The following is a 16,374-nucleotide window of genomic DNA, read 5'->3' as shown; positions in this document are numbered from 1 at the left end:
ATTATGGAAAGCCCGTCTCCCATGGACTCCATTTTAATTAAAGGAGAAAGAAAGGTAAAAACTAAGTAAGCTTTATCAGAAAGGTCTATGTAAATACAACAATAAGCACTCACAGAAACAATGCACTGACTTCTCTGAAAAAAGATTTGTTTCACTGTAATTCCTGTGCCAGAGACACGCAGCTTTCTGTTCTCTGCTCTTTCCTGCTAAGTGCTAAGAACTCACTCCCCCCCTCTTATGTGGATCTGAGCCAATCAGCAGGAAGCTGACTTATAGGGGCAGATTTACCAAAGCACGAATTCGAATCCCGAATGGCAAAAATCTGTATTGGAAACGAAAATTTTGTGACTTTTTCGTCACCGTTGCAACTTTTTCGTATTATTATTTGTGACTTTTTTGTCGCCGTCACGACTTTATCGTATTTTGTGCAACTTTTTTGTCGCCGTCGCAACTTTATCGTATTGAATGATCGGAAACGGCGGAAAAACCTTTCCGACTTTGCATGATTTCGGAAGCCTCACAGAGGAATAAATGGCACTCTGCAGCTCCAACCTGGCCCAAGGAAAGTCACGATACCGAAGCTTGAATGAATCCGAAACTTTTGTACTCGGTGCGACAATACGAATTTGTTGCAAAATGTTGTTGCAAAGTACGAAAATTACAAAAAAATGCATTCGAAACGTTCGTGCCTTAGTAAATCTCCCCCATAGTCTTACACACTGAGCATGTTCACTTGGGTCTGCATGTCTGTGCAGGAGTGAGGCATTATGGGAACTTTACACAGCTCAGCGTTTTTTCTTCCTGTTTGGCTTCTAATCTTCTGAATGGGAAAATATGGGGAGACTTAAGGGCACTAACTGAAGGTATGCCTGCAGCTTGAGATTAACTCTTTACTAGCCTTTCCTTCTCCTTTAAATAATTTTAAAACTGATTTCCTTTTTCTTTGTAGTAATAAAACAGTATCTTGTAATTGATCCCAACTAAGATATAAATAATTATTATTGGATGCAAAACAATCCTGTTGGGTTTAATTAATGTTTTATTGATTTTTTAGTAGACTTAAAGTATGAAGATCCAAATTACGGAAAGACCTCTTTTCCAGAATACCCTTGGTCCGTAGCATTCTGTAAAATGGGTCCTATACCTTTACTGACTGCAAAGACTGCAAGAGGAAATCTAAACCAAGTACAAAAGTTTTCACAGTGAAACAGGCAGTAAAAGCAATAGGGTTTTCTTACAATAACAATACCCTTTGCCACCTGTCTTCAAACCACCAGTCTTGTGCCCACCCAGGAAGATATCACTTTCCTGCTGCGTGTAGAAGCAGCTTGTGCCCTTCATTAAACTGTTACCATATTTTGCTACCCAAGCTTCAGATACTGTTATCATTTTTCTATGATGGTAGCAGTCTTATGCACTACCACCCCACCCCCCCCCAAAAAAATATAAAGCTACAGGGAGACCAGTGGTGCTGAACTTGTACAAAAGTAGCCACTGCTGTTGGGATTCCAGAAGTGATGGTGGGGGCTGCCTTTGCATTTGGGTAGTGGATTTTAGAAAATATGCTTTTGCCCAGTGCTTTACAAGTGCCATTCATATAAACAGCAAATTACCTAACCGTCCTTTTAGCTTAAGGAGTCACTGCTTCTTTGAAAGAAAGGAAGTAGAATGGGTTATCAGAACCAGGAAATACAATACAAATTGCAACCACAAAAAAAAAGCATAACTTTTCTCTGAAGTCATATAAATCTGTTGTCTTCTGTACTTTCTGCATTTTTAAATATATTAGACTTATTGGGTTCACACCCCCATCCTTTCCATTTGGATCACCCTGTTACAGTTCCAGGTGTATCCATAAAGCAAACAGGCTTTTACCCTAAGGATAAGGCCCCGCGAGGTAGCAGGCTGTCAATCTGCCCGTATGCTTTATAAATCTTTTAGTTGTGCTGATATCTGCTAACAAACACACAGTCTTGCATTAGTTGGCTGATATTGGCTCAGTGTGCCTGCACCCGGGGTATTCAATGCTCTAGGGCAGTGCTGTCCAACTTCTGCGGTGCCGAGGGCCGGAATTTCTCCTGCATACATGGTGGAGGGCCACTAATGGAAGCCAGTTTTGACCACTCCCCGCTTTTAAACCACACCCACTTCAAACCACAACCATTTTATCACAATGGTGTTAGTGCAGAAAAAACCCAAATGCTTGGTCCTCACTGCAGGGATATCAACCATCATTCATATATGAAATAATTATATTATGTCATATTAAGACACACCCTAAAATCCATATGACTTCTCCTCCCCTGTGGGTAGCACAGCAACCCCCAGCATATAATTACACACCTTAGGGAGCATATAATGGCTATTTCCAACTGCTAACAAACTCCCAGAAAAAACCCCTGCCAGGTTCACCTCCCACAGGCAGCATAGGGTAGACAGAGTATGGCACACACAGGCAGCACTCTGCCTGGCCTATGCTACCTGTGTGTGCCATACTCTGCCTGCCCTACGCTACCTGTGTGTGCCATACTCTGCCTGACCTATGATGCCTGTGTCTGCCATATGCTGCCTGTATGTGCCATACCCTCCCTGCCCTATGCTGCCTGTGTGTGCCATACCCTCCCTGCCCTATGCTGCCTATGTGCCATACTCTGCCTACCCTATGCTGTCTACACACAGGCACCCTAGGCCAGGCAGTACATACAATGTCTGAGGTGTGAACAGACGAACAGTGTGGGTGATTACAGCCTGAGCCTGAGGTGTGAACACTGCAGGGGGTGAACAATGCAGAAACTAAAAGGTGTGAAAAACACAGGGGATTGCATGTTTAAACAATACAGGGGGATTACAGCCTGAATCTGAGGTGTGAGCAATGCAGGGGGCCAGTTAATCTCAGTACTGATACCATTTAAAGCTCACACAAGGGTAAAACATCAAAGCAGCCAGACAGGTGGGGGGCCACAAAGAGGGGGGGTCGAGGGCCGCATGCGGCCCGCGGGCCGCCAGTTGGACAGCACTGCTCTAGGGAGCAGGCACAACTAGAAGATTTTTAAAGCGTACGGCAGATTGTCATGCTGCACTAACTAAAAGATTCCTAGTACTTTTTAAAGATTGCTAGTACTGCTTTGCAACATTCCCCCCACTGTGACCTACAGCACTTATATTTGCCTATTTGTATCTGTAAGTTACCCTCCCATATAGATTGTAAGCTCTACGGGGCAGGGACCTCCATCCTCTAGTGTCTTTGACTCTTAACTTATTGCAACTGTAACTGTATCTTGTATTTATTTCTATTTATTGTTATACTTTGTATTTATCTATTATCTTATTAACCCCGTTTGTATTAATGTATTCTACTGTACAGCGCGGCGTACATAAGTAGCGCTTTATAAATAAAAATATACATACATACACATACATACATTCCCCCCAAAGAGAAAAAATCTATAAGCCACCCTTCTTTCTTGATAATTGCCTCAACTAGAGGTAATGGGAAGTAAAACTGCATAGTAAGAAATACTTGTGCTCAGGTAAATACTTTTTGGTAGTAAATCACTCAAACCTGCACTTCTAAGGGGTTCCCATTAAAGTCAAAAAGGGCTGCAGAAGCTAGCTGGCACGGATCCCCACTAACTCTGACATTAATGACATGAGCTTGATGACATTAGCTTAAATGTATAAATCTAGCATGGGCATAGTTATTGTTGTAATAGAATAGTTTTACATGAAACAACTTTTTATTTGTTTTACTGAGCGCTGGTAATGCCATTGAAATGTATTATCCCTAATTCTATTATATATTTATAGAGCATCAAAAAATAGGCCATATTATAATTGACATATTTATATGTGGCACTCCCAAAATACTTCTGTAGTAATGCTGTCCCACATATTTCTCTGCAAGATCTGCCTGTAATTAAGGCGCTGCTGCACCAAGAAATCAGGTCTTTACCCACTGCCTGTGATAACATACAGACCTCAGGACTAACGGGTTACCTACCACCTTTTATATCTCAACTTATGAACACATCTAATATGTAAAGTGAAACCATAATTGTTTATGGATTAATTTACTTATACAATATATGGGGCAGATTTATCAAAGATCATATTGTTTCACTTAAAATGCCATGTTTTTCCTGCAGGTAGAATTTTTCTAACATTACTGAAAAATTTTAATGAATTGTTTTCAAAAATGTAATTATTTTTCAAACACTTTTGCCAAAGTTGAATAGAAAAGCTTTTCTATACTTCCCCCATTGTTTTTTTTAATCTTAGAAGTTTTCCATCTTTGAGCATTTAAAACCATTTTATCCTATATGGGATCAGTTAACTGAGGTAAAAAAATTATAAAAAGTGATTTAAACTGCACAAAAACTTTTCAAATTCCAATTCTGTAAGAAATTGCAGTCATTCAATTTTTTCAAACTACCATTCTTCTTTAGATGAAAGCATCATTTTGTGGAAGTAGAATGCAGATAAAACTGACCATACACACCGTTTTTGTGGATGACAAAATGAACAGGCTGGTGTGGGGTTAACCCTGAAGAGTGGGGACTACTTAACCTAGGACAGGGATCCCCAACCCTTTGTACTCGTGAGCCACAGTCAAATGTAAAAAGACTTGAAGAGCAACACAAGCATCATAAAAGTTCATGGAGGTGCCAAATAAGGGCTAAGATTGATTATTGGGTAGCCTCTATGAACACTATCAACTTACAGGAGGCTTTATGGTAGTAAATCCTGTTTTTTTTCAACCAAAACTTGCAACCTAGTCAGGAATTCAAAAATAACTACCTGGTTTGGGGGCACTGAGAGCAACATCCAAGGGGTCGGTTAGCAACATGTTGTCCCAGAGCCACTGGTTGGGGATCACTACCCTAGGGCCATGGATGTTGTCCTCTCCTGATGGGTCTACATGGCCAACACATAATCCATTCCTTGGCCTGGGGTTTAGCAAGATTTGGCCCCTGACTTGTTAGTCATCTTACAGCTTCTCCACTGCCAAGAAAAATTCTACCCCTAGCAAGAGTCTGTGTGTGTTGGGTCTCTTAACAAATATCTGCTGCAGTGTGCACTGCATTACAATTATTTCCATAAATCAGGATAGGGAATTTGAATTGATCTTTTAGTTTTATACTATGTGCAGTGAAGTTGCTGTTCTCTATACATGAAATGAAGCACAAGACGCAATCATTTTATTAATCAGTAGGAGCCCCCAACTTGATTTACTCAAACTGGAACCAGGATACTGGAGCAGCTGGACTGTGTGCAGCATACAACACCCAGATATGATTGAAATGTAGCTTGTCAAATGATATGATACTGGCAGAGGCTTTATAAAATATCAAACCTTTAGCTGTAAACACTTCTTTGCATCACTTAACCAGTAATCAATGAATCATTTGCACTTTATTATAAGAGATAATTAATAAGACAATAGATCAGGTGATATTTTGATTTGCTACTTCTCTCTCTGAGGCGGGCATTCTAATTGTGAGGATGCTTGGTACCAATAGATCAGTAACGTCACCTTTGCGGATAAAAATAGAACTGCCCCTTTAAGAGCTCCCTATCCCATTTTACTCTATGTTTACATAACAGTATGGACGCTCCCACTCTTCACTTTATGGAGGGGGGTTAAGTGGCGGAATCTGTTACTGGTTAGCGCACGTTCCTGTTTTATCTAATCCGTTCGCTGCTTGGTAAGAGAGGACCTATCATTTGCGGCAGCTTGTTTCCCTGAAAGCACCGAGATAGATACAGGGCAGGGAATGTTTTGTGTTTGATTATGCAAACTCCGCCCACTTCTCTCCCAACGCCTAATCCAGAGTCCTGTTGCCACGGCACTTGGAAAGCAGCGGGGTTCCATTTGTTGTCTAGAGGGGGAGGAGGAAGGAGGTCGGTCCCGCGAGTCATTCGCAGCCTCTCTCTGTTGCTATCGCGTCGGTTGCAGGGCAGGAGGCAGACGCAAGCGGCTTGTTCCTCGGGAGTGCTGCTGTTTTGCTTTGGGCTGCCGGAGACAGGCCGCGGCGCTTTGGAGGGATTATAACCTTTCCCGTCAGCTGGAGCTGGAAGAAACTACTGGGGAGGGAGGGGAGAGTGCGGCGGTGACAGTAATCTGCGCCACAGGGCAGCCTCTTTGCTCCTAGGATTTATCCGCCACCCGGGCTGGTGAGCTGCGGCATCCGGTGTGTATATGAGCTGCCATGGAGTAGAGGGGGTGCGGAAGTGGAGCTCCCCGAGGGATTGTACGGCTGGCCGGGGACCGTGCATTGGCAGAGGGTGACGGGGACCGTCTTCTCCATGTTTTCCCCCAGTCAGGAGGAGCACTGCGCCCCCAGTAAGGAGCCCGTCAAATACGGAGAGCTGGTGGTGCTGGGGTGAGTCGCACACACACTGACATAGGGCAGAGCACAGAGGCCACTGCCTGTCTCCTCACTATCACAAGCACAAGGGGGGGGGGGGGGGGAGTACAATAACAAAGGACATATCATAAGGGCAAATGGCTTATTACACTGTTTAACAATTGCTTGTTAGTCTCTGTATAAACAACACGCACCCCCAAGCTTCTGCCTTCCAGCTGTTGTTCAACTGCAACTTCTCACATCCCACCTACAGCATGTTAGCAGTTTGCAGTAAGGCTACAGATTGGGAATTCCCAATTTATGGAGCAGAACTCAGATGGGCTAGCAAGCTATACTGTATTGCTGGGGGCCCTCACCCACACCCTGAGCCAGCAAGCCAACCGTGGGGGTTGAGATGAGAGGGTACAGCGGAAGTAGTGGAAGTTAAATGCGAATGCATGTTATATTATTGAAAGGTCAGCTTGATCAACACAAGAGCTTACAATTTAGTGAGAGAGGTTCATTTACTAAAATGCCATATTGGCAAGTGAAGCTGAGAGCAATTATATCTATGTGTAACAGCTGCTACCTGGCAGTTAAAGGGCCTGGTTCCATGCTGCACTGTTTGCTTAAAGTTTGTGGGACTCCATTATAAGAGTGGTGGAAGTGACTCAGTACACAGAAGGGGGTGGGTGCAATGTGGAGCAGACATTTACATGTTTAAGGCAAAAGGATAATGGGCCTGCTCATAAGATTTTGAAACGGCGGGGTTTCCTACCTTTTCTTAGGGTTGAACTATAATTCCAAGCACTCCCCGCTGTGCTACATGTATAAGAACTCTGTGTAGTGCAGCCTGGGGGGCACTGGAGATTTTGGGGCTGCATGTCAGCCTCCAGTTGGAAAGTTCTGCTGTGCTGCATGTTGGATCACATTGGCTCACAGCCCTAAGAAGGGATATGCCACCTTCATCAGTCAAGTAGCTGTAGAGTTTCCACTAAAAGCCACATAAAGTTGTATTCCAGCGGGACTTGAAGGGTTAAATATTCAACATCCATGATCTGGAAAGATAAATATGTTTTTGGCCCAAATATTAGGCCAACCCACCCCTGTGTATTCATTGTTGGGAAATCATTTTATAACAGCCAGTAAATGGGAAATCTCCCTGTAGAAGCTCATGCAGCATTTATTTTGTGTTTTAACCCAGGGTTTTACTTCATAGCATTGCATAGCATAGGTATTGCAGGAGTTGTATGCGCTGGCCAGGCAGGGCAAGTTCTACTTCATGGTGCTTCAACATGCAGCCATTTAGTAGTTCTGTTCCTAAGAACTCCAGGTGCTTTTTGCTCAGCTCTCTGTTTTGCTTTGTCATCAGTACCTGCCAAATAAATTTATATATAAACGTCCTATAAAAAGCCTTACTTGACATTGGCTGCGCTTATTCATATGTGCAAAGTATAGGAAACCTATTCTAGGTATGTAATGCCTCAGTGTATCCCGTATTACAGAGGGGCAATATCAGTATACAGGAAGTCATTGTATTTGCTGTGTTTTAGGTCACTTTCCCAGGGGGTTGGTCATGCCTCTTTCTTATTCTATGAAATCCAGTATTTCCTGTGTGAAATCCTCTAACATCTGGATTGCCATTTCTGCTGCATGTTATTGTTTACATATACGTAATGCTGCAGTTTTTCCATATTGCTGAACCACAAAGGGGGGGAATACAAACAATTGCATATCAATGCAGTCCAGTAGAAATGGGATTTAATTGCCCCATTCCTTACTGCTTGCTTTTCCATTTCCGTTATTGGTTTGGTAAGCTGCTGGGGAAATTACAAAATCCCACGCATGCTAATGTGCTTTGTGTGTGTGTTTCCCCCTTTTCTCATTGGAACAGTCTGGTAACAGGATTGATCCAAGATAAAGTGAGGGGTACTTCAGATTGGTAAACGTCAACTTTCCTTCTATCCCAGGCTCTGCAGTATGCTTATATGCAGATTGTCATTATCACCATAAATTATAAAGCAGTAACCTATTTTGCAGGGCTGCACAAACTGCCTAATACATAACTGACAGCTGGGGCATGGTATATTTATGATTTACTTAAAAGGCTCAAGGCCCGGCCCTTTAGATCAGATTTAGAGGAGATATCCTAAGCAGCAGTCATGTGAAATACTGCTTTTGTTTTCCCTTTGAGAGCTGCTAGGAAAGAAAGAGTTAAGAAGGAATTTACCAAATATTTTAGGCTTGGCTTTTAATGAGTGCATGTGCTCTGGTATTTTATTTACCACTAAGGTATTTTATTTAGCCCACCCCCTCCATCTGCTATTGCATAAGCAGCAGCAGCACTTCAAAAGTGAAACGGAATACTGGAAAAGTAAAGCAACAATGCCAAAGACTGGAGTTCAGTTTTATTGAACATATGTTTGATTTCGGAGACACCTTCAGGCTGACAGTTATTAACTTGAGGCAGGGAATAGGATGGGCATGAAAACTGTCCAGTATAAAACAAAGCTCAGCAGAGGAACAATGAAGCATGGGCATTTGTTGGTACTGCTGTGCCTGTGTCAGATTTTTTTAAATAAATAAAAATATGAAAATGTTTCTGTATCACATAAATAATTATTTAGATTTCTATATATGGATGTATGAGTACCACTGACAGTCCCACAATCCCAATTTGCAATCATTTTTTCTTTTTATAGTGATTCTAGTTGCAGAACCTGAGAAATGTTACAGTTCAGGTATGAGACCTGTTAACCAGCATGCTTGGGACCTGAGATCTTTCCATAATTTGGGTCTCTATACTTTGTCTACTTAAAAATAATTATAACATTAATTTCCAATAGGATTGTTTTGTTTTCAATAAGGATTCATTATATCTTAGTTTGGGTCAAGTACAAGGTACTGTTTTATTATTACAGAGAAAAAGAAAATCAGTTTTAAAAAATTATTTGATTAAAATGGCGTCTATGGGAGATTGCCTTCTCATAATATGGAGCTCTCTGGATAACAGGTTTGCGGATAACTGATCCCATACTTGTAATAGATTTTTTTTTTTTCCAATTAAAGCACACCAAGTACCAGTCTTATAGAATGGGCAGTGTTATTGATCATGTAGGTAAGTGTGCCTGTACCTAGCATCGCCCTTTTGATTGCCACAACTTGTGGCTGTGATCAAAATGTTGCTACCTGCTATGCAGTTGAATGGGAAGTGATACAGGATTCCCTGTTCATGTAACTGAGTGAAAGTTGCTGGTACAGGATGCTTAGCAGCGCTTTCCATTCAGCTGAAGAGTTAGTAGTGTGGTAACAGGGTCAAGTAGTGCAGGACAAAACACCATGTACACTGTAGCTTTTAGAAACCAGGGATCACCTGGAAACTTGAATAATTTTGACTCTCTTTTTACCTGTAACTTCTAATCTGTTAAAGAAACAAGCTAAATGTTATGCAAATATGCATAGTCCAGTAAATCAGAATTGTAACTCAATATAAACACCCCTAGGTCTGCTGAGAATTCAAGTCTTTATAATGAAGCTTAGATTATTTCAAAGTATTGGAACTATACAAATCATGTTCCAGCAAGCCCCCCAATATAACAGCAAAACTTGCTTTTCACACTTAATTGCCCATTTTAAGGCCTTTTATTAGAACTAAAGGTTGCTAAAACTACAAATATCCAGGTATTTGTGTTGATACAGGTTCTTTGGGCTTGTAAAAGGGCAACGAAAGTAAAGCTCTTGTTAAACTTTATTTTCATAGTCATTTAATTTGCCTTTGTCCACAGCTAGCAGCCATATGCAACTGATGTTAGAGACCCCCGTGCTCCCCAAACTTGTCATTGTGCATGGCTCATCTTCACCAACTATCTTTGGGTGGGAATTGCACATGTGTACTGTGCAACCTCAGAAAGAGGGTGCCAAAACGCCTTTACATTGAGTGGCTTATTTATCATTGTTTTACGCCACCCAATTGCTATATTTATGTTTTTGGTTGCTGCTTTTTTTTTTTTATTAGCGGGATTAATAAATCCCTGAGTGTACCGAGTATGCTTTGTGCCTTGGACTGAGCAGCAGAACCATGGAAGGGAAGTATGGGAAGCATGAGGGGCTCTTACTTCAATGGCTTAGGGCTGCTGGCCTTAGAGAGTGGTACAACAGCCCTCTGACGGTTAAATTAAAGCAAAGCAGGGCTATTTTTTGAATATCTGTGTTGTTTAAATTTTCCAATGCCACTCTATGCTGCTGCAGGCACAGTATAGTAAATAATATGCCAGTGTGTTCCTAACAGTTAGGTCAGTGAACTTAAGGTGGCCATACACGTTAGGGTGAAGACACACGGAGCTACTAGTAGCTGCTACTTTTTCACAGTTAACTCAAGAAAATACCTTGCCATAGACAATACTGAGAATTTTCTCTGCTAAAACACATGTAGAGACAATTATCAGTAAATGATCAGCATTGTCTATTTTTGTATCTGTGAAAAGTAGCTGCAGATCGGACAGATATCGATCAGATAGGCCTGTAGGGGGGTCATCATACACAGTTAGATAAGTTGCCAAATTGGCCTGAAACACTCGAATTGGCAGCTTAAATCTGCCCATGTATGGCCAACTTTTAGGCTTTTTTGTCCTTTAACTTAAATGGTGCATAGGACATTTGTTGCCGTGCTAAATCGAATCCAGTGAAGGCACCAAAAAAAAAAATACAAAAATACCTTTGTATTGAAATCAAATTGCTGCCTGTAAATCAGTTTACTGGCATAATTGTTCCACCTTGCCCGAGGAGGCAATTTCTCATGATTATAGGAGTAAACTGTTTTCAATTGACTTTACTACAAAAGTTTTTTTGGTTGTTCATTGCAGGCAACAAAATCTCCAGTGTACCAATACCCTAAGGGGCAATCTACTTTATGCTGTGATTTCTTTTAGCAATAGGATTTTAGGTTTTCTTATGTTTGTTGTTTATTAGCAAGTGACCCCTTTCAATTAACTTGTCCAGATTGAGATGACTCATTAAGTAAAAAAATTAGCAATTTAAAATATGCTGTTTCTATTCACCATTTTCTCAGAAATATTCTGTAAAACAAATATTATCTGCACAAAACTGTTTTTCTAAAGAACTCCATAGATCTCAAAAAAGTGGTCCACATATTGTTAAGTAAAGGCAGACTGTTGGGCAGTCATATTTAAAGATTATATTTCATGACTGTATTGTTATATAACTTTTGAATATTATAATAGTAGTTATTTGTATAGACTTCGTCTAACTTTGTATAACTTCCATGGCAATAAAGCTGCTCTAGGTAATGGATTCAGACTTGGTTAATATTGTATAGAAACAGGAATGAAACATATGCTCATAAGAGTTACAAACATCTCACCCATAGTATAGGTGGGCCCAGGTGCTCATGCCCCAGGCCTTCAGCTGAAGGGAGCCATCATGGATAATCGCAAAACATAGAAAAAAGGGCAGGCACTCCGGTATTCAAGTAAGAAGAAGCGATTGTTCTTTGAAGTAAAATCACAAAGTTTTATTTAAGCTTAACACATGATACAACTAAGCCTAACGCGTTTCGTACCTTACGGTACTTAATCATAGGCTCAGGTACGAAACGTGTTAGGCTTAGTTGTATCATGTGTTAAGCTTAAATAAAACTTTGTGATTTTACTTCAAAGAACAATCGCTTCTTCTTACTTGAATACCGGAGTGCCTGTCCTTTTTTCTATGTTTTGGTTAATATTGTGCCCTTTAAACTGGTCAGCCATATTATTTGTTTCCAGTTTTTTTTTTTCCGCTTTTTTTTTTAGGGGTGGGTGCAAGGGCTCATATAAACACTTTAGCTCATGCATTCAGAATGGTTAAAGTGTATAGCATGTCTGTATTACTGTTTGCCCTTCATGAATTGGGGCTATATTGGCAGTCTGTCTGGAGGTCAAAGCCTGTTGGAATTATTGAGATGGCTTGAGGGTATAAATTGTGTAATGCTCTATTACACATTTTGATAGAAGATTTATTTTCCATTTTTGCTTTTTGCAAGGCAAGGCCCTTAAGGGAGGTAAATATTTCTGGAAAGTCTTCAAACTACCCTACTGAGCTCTCCTGTGGGTGTAGAATGATGGACCTTTGTCAGCTGAGCTAGGGAGAAAGTTGGGGAATGCAGCAACCAATATGCCCCCAGAGATTCTTGCTTGTCATGTTCTGACTGCTGTCAGATAATGCAGTGCATGGCAGCTTAGTCTCCTATGTGTCACTGACCTATAGCTATGCATAGAAATATTCTGGATTTGCCTCTGTGTCAGCCAAGTGCCTACTAGCTTTTCTCAAACTATGAGCTATGTTAACGTCTTTGTTTTAGTGAAGAAAAGCAAACTTTTCTTTAGCTGCAGAGAATGTCTTTATCTGCTCTGAGATCTGTTACTTAATTTAACTATGCCTTCATATTTGTTCAAGTGATCGAGTTGGTGTTTATGTGGTTGACTTTTGATGGTAGTTTTAACAAACTCATACTGTTTGATGCAACAGCAGCTTAAAATACCAACATTTGTGGCTATTTCTGTTTGCAGATGTTACTTGTTGCACAATTCCTGCAAGTTATTAAGAAATATTTATGCACTGCTTTGCCATTTATAAATGAAGCAGAGATGCCACTGGCCTCTAGTCCTGCCTCTTGACTGATTCTGGGCTGGATGGAAGGCAGGGAAGCAGTAGGTCCAGAGCAGACATTAAAACAATACTGTCATGGGGAATCCATGTTTTTTTCAAAACACCGTAGTTAATAGAGCTTCTCAAGCAGCATCCTACATTGAAATCTTTTTTTAAAAAATGCAAACGGATGTTTTATGTTTCATTTTGAAATTTCACATGGGGCTAGCCGTGTTCTTCACTTCCCAGGGTGCCACAGCCATGTGATTTCAATGTAGTATTCTGCTGGGGAAGCCGTATTAACTGATGTGTTTTGCCAGTATTCCTTTAAGGTAAACATACAGGTATGATACTTGTATGCTGGCCTAATTATTCTGACCAGTGGAACATAGGTTTTTTTCTCCAGTGATGTATTTCGGTTAGTGAAAAAGCACCTGAATGCACCAGTAATGAGGGTTTGTTGCCGGGTAGAGGTATGCCTGTACTAGCCCAAGGGTAAAACCCAACGGACAACTTTCTCACATTTAATTGTATCTAAAAATCTGCTGAGGAATTAAAGTACAGCTTGACAACTCCACCAACTAGCACCAAGCTAGCATCAAAAGTATTTAGTGGTTTAGTTCCTGTACTAGATAAATAAAATAGTAGTCATTGTTTGATGTGTCTGTACAGATGGAGAAATGGAGAAAACTTTATCTAGACATTTGCCGTAGATCGCTCCTGCCTCAGCAAGTCCTGCCATGTCTCTCCATATACAAAGTATGCTATCTGTCACTCGGAAACCAGTTATCCAGAAAGCTCAGGAATTCCAGGAAAGCCGTCTCCCATAGACTCCAATTTAGACAAACAATTTAGATTTTTAAAATTGATTTACCTTTTCTCTATAATAATAATAAAACAATTACAGGTATAGGACCTGTTATCCAGAATGCTCAGGACCTGGGGCTTTCCGGATAAGGGATCTTTCCATAATTTGGATCTCCATACCTTGTCTACTAAAAAATAATGTAAACATCATTTAAACCCAATAGGATTGTTTTGCCTCCAATAAGGATTAATTATATCTTAGTTGGGATCAAGTACAAGGTTCTGTTTTATTATTACAGAGAAAAAGGAAATCATTTTTAAAAATTAGAATTATTTGATTATAATGGAGTCTATGGGAGATGGCCTTTCTGTAATTTGGAACTTTCTGGATAACGGGTTTCCGGATAAGGGATCCTTTAACTGTACTTGTACTAGATCCCAACTAAGATTTAATCAATCCTTATTGGAGGCAAAACAAACATATTGGGTTTATGTAATGTTTAAATTATTTTTTAGTAGACCTAAGGTATGACGGTCCAAGAACCTTCATCCGAAAAACAGTCCTGAGTATTCTGGTTAACAGGTCCCAAACCTATAACCTTACTCTACTGAAGTGACATGCTGTATTACACTGCTCCATTAATGTCAAAACAGTTTTCTCCATCTATAGTTTGCATTTTGTAACAAAGACAGTGCATTCATTGGTTCTCTGTTGGAAAACAATTCTGTGTATAGCTGCAGGGGTCTATTTTTGGGATCTAATCAGCTGGTTTTAAAGCTATAGAGTCTACATGGTAAAATGCAGTCAAGCAGGAGCTATACCACCTAGAATCCCCTTTATCTACTTATTTATTTTGCTGCAGCAGTCATAAGAACCTCTATATTGATATCATATGTACTTGTACTCATTGGCCCAGAGTAGTTTGGCAGAAATGGTCCCATGTGTTTTCCTCTACTATGCACAATTAAGCTCTGAAACATTGTGATTAGATCACTATTAAGCTGTTCCAAGCCACAACAACTTTTAGATAAGAACTTTGATTTTTAGAAAATGTTTTCTAATAGGAGCAATTTGTAAAATTTCACGTTAATGTGCAAATAGATTTTACAGTACTTTTGTGAATATCTGTACCTAGCCCAGCGTTATTTATGGAATAAAGTTTTATTATGGCATAGGCTATTTGGAATTGTCCAGTATGCCTCAGGCGTGAGTTCAGAGACCATTGCTGTCCACAATGAATGGAACCTCTGTTTATAAATCTGCTAAATCTGCTGAGAGATCATCTGACAGAGCTGCTCACAGATAAATAATTAGAGCAAGGCAGTGTGCCATGCAGTGGACAGTAATTTCTATATCTTTACATGAGTGACTAATTAGGTTAAAAGGAAAATATACCCCATATGTAGGGTTCATTTACATTTTAAGCTTTGTATAAATACTTATCAGCTTTGTTTATTTTGTTTGTCGAGACTTGTGTTTCTGTATGACTTGTGTGTGTGTTTATGTGAATAGGAACACATAGCGGTTCTCCAACAAGGATATGCTGGTCACTTCCTGTTCAATTGATTTGGCTGCAAAATGCGTTGCATGGTGCAACTTGGTGCACTTGTTATAAAGCTAGTGGCACCCAGGGTGTCTGGTCCCCAACTCTGCATGTTATAAGGCTAGTGGCACCCAGGGTGTCTGGTCCCCAACTCTGCACTTTAGAAGGCTAGTGGCACCCAGGGTGTCTGGTCCCCAACTCTGCACGTTAGAAGGCTAGTGGCACCAAGGGTGTCTGGTCCCCAACTCTGCATGTTATAAGGCTAGTGGCACCCAGGGTGTCTGGTCCCCAACTCTGCACGTTAGAAGGCTAGTGGCACCCAGGGTGTCTGGTCCCCAACTCTGCATGTTATAAGGCTAGTGGCACCCAGGGTGTCTGGTCCCCAACTCTGCATGTTATAAGGCTTAGTGGCACCCAGGGTGTCTGGTCCCCAACTCTGCACGTTAGAAGGCTAGTGGCACCCAGGGTGTCTGGTCCCCAACTCTGCATGTTATAAGGCTAGTGGCACCCAGGGTGTCTGGTCCCCAACTCTGCATGTTATAAGGCTAGTGGCACCCAGGGAGTTTGGTCTCCCCCAGTGCCCTATGGTTGAAATTAGTAGATAAACCACTACTGTCTGCCTGTCTAGAGTGCTTTCTAAATATCCGCAGTGGTGACACTAAAGTTTTCACAGCCGATGTTTTTTCTCCACAAGGCACCCCATTAGCCCCATGTCCTCTAATAAAAAAAAAATCTATTTATATTAGTGATTTTCAGACTGTATAGGCCCACCTCATCTTGAGTGAAAATGTGTTCAGTCTCACACTTAACACAGTTATATTTATTTTAAATTATTGTTGTAACACCCATCACATCAACTTAACCAACTTAATCCACACCCTCTTGGGCTTTGCCCCACTGTTTGGAAACCTAAGAGTTAGGCCTTGCTTTATAATGTATGCAACAGTTGGGCGCTATAAGGGCTCTGGCACACGGGGAGATTAGTCGCCCGCGACAAATCTCCCTTGTCACGGGCGACTTATCTCCCCGAGTTG

At 40.9% G+C, this 16,374-nt stretch overlaps 1 protein-coding gene across 1 annotated transcript in view; it reads left to right on the top strand.

The window, feature by feature from the left end:
• The first annotated feature begins 5,942 nt into the window (after positions 1 to 5,942).
• peli2 (pellino E3 ubiquitin protein ligase family member 2) overlaps positions 5,943 to 16,374 on the top strand; it is a 34,173-nt gene continuing 23,741 nt past the window's right edge. The window contains exon 1 of the mRNA NM_203840.1: positions 5,943 to 6,383. Within this exon, the coding sequence (NP_989171.1) occupies positions 6,307 to 6,383 (77 nt within the window). The 5' untranslated portion in view covers positions 5,943 to 6,306. The remainder of the gene's footprint in view (positions 6,384 to 16,374) is intronic.

The sequence above is a fragment of the Xenopus tropicalis genome, chromosome 8, assembly GCF_000004195.4.
Source record: "Xenopus tropicalis strain Nigerian chromosome 8, UCB_Xtro_10.0, whole genome shotgun sequence".
Taxonomy (NCBI): domain Eukaryota; kingdom Metazoa; phylum Chordata; class Amphibia; order Anura; family Pipidae; genus Xenopus; species Xenopus tropicalis.
The sequence above is the reverse complement of the archived record's forward strand: the minus strand, read 5'-3'. Positions and strand labels throughout refer to the sequence as shown.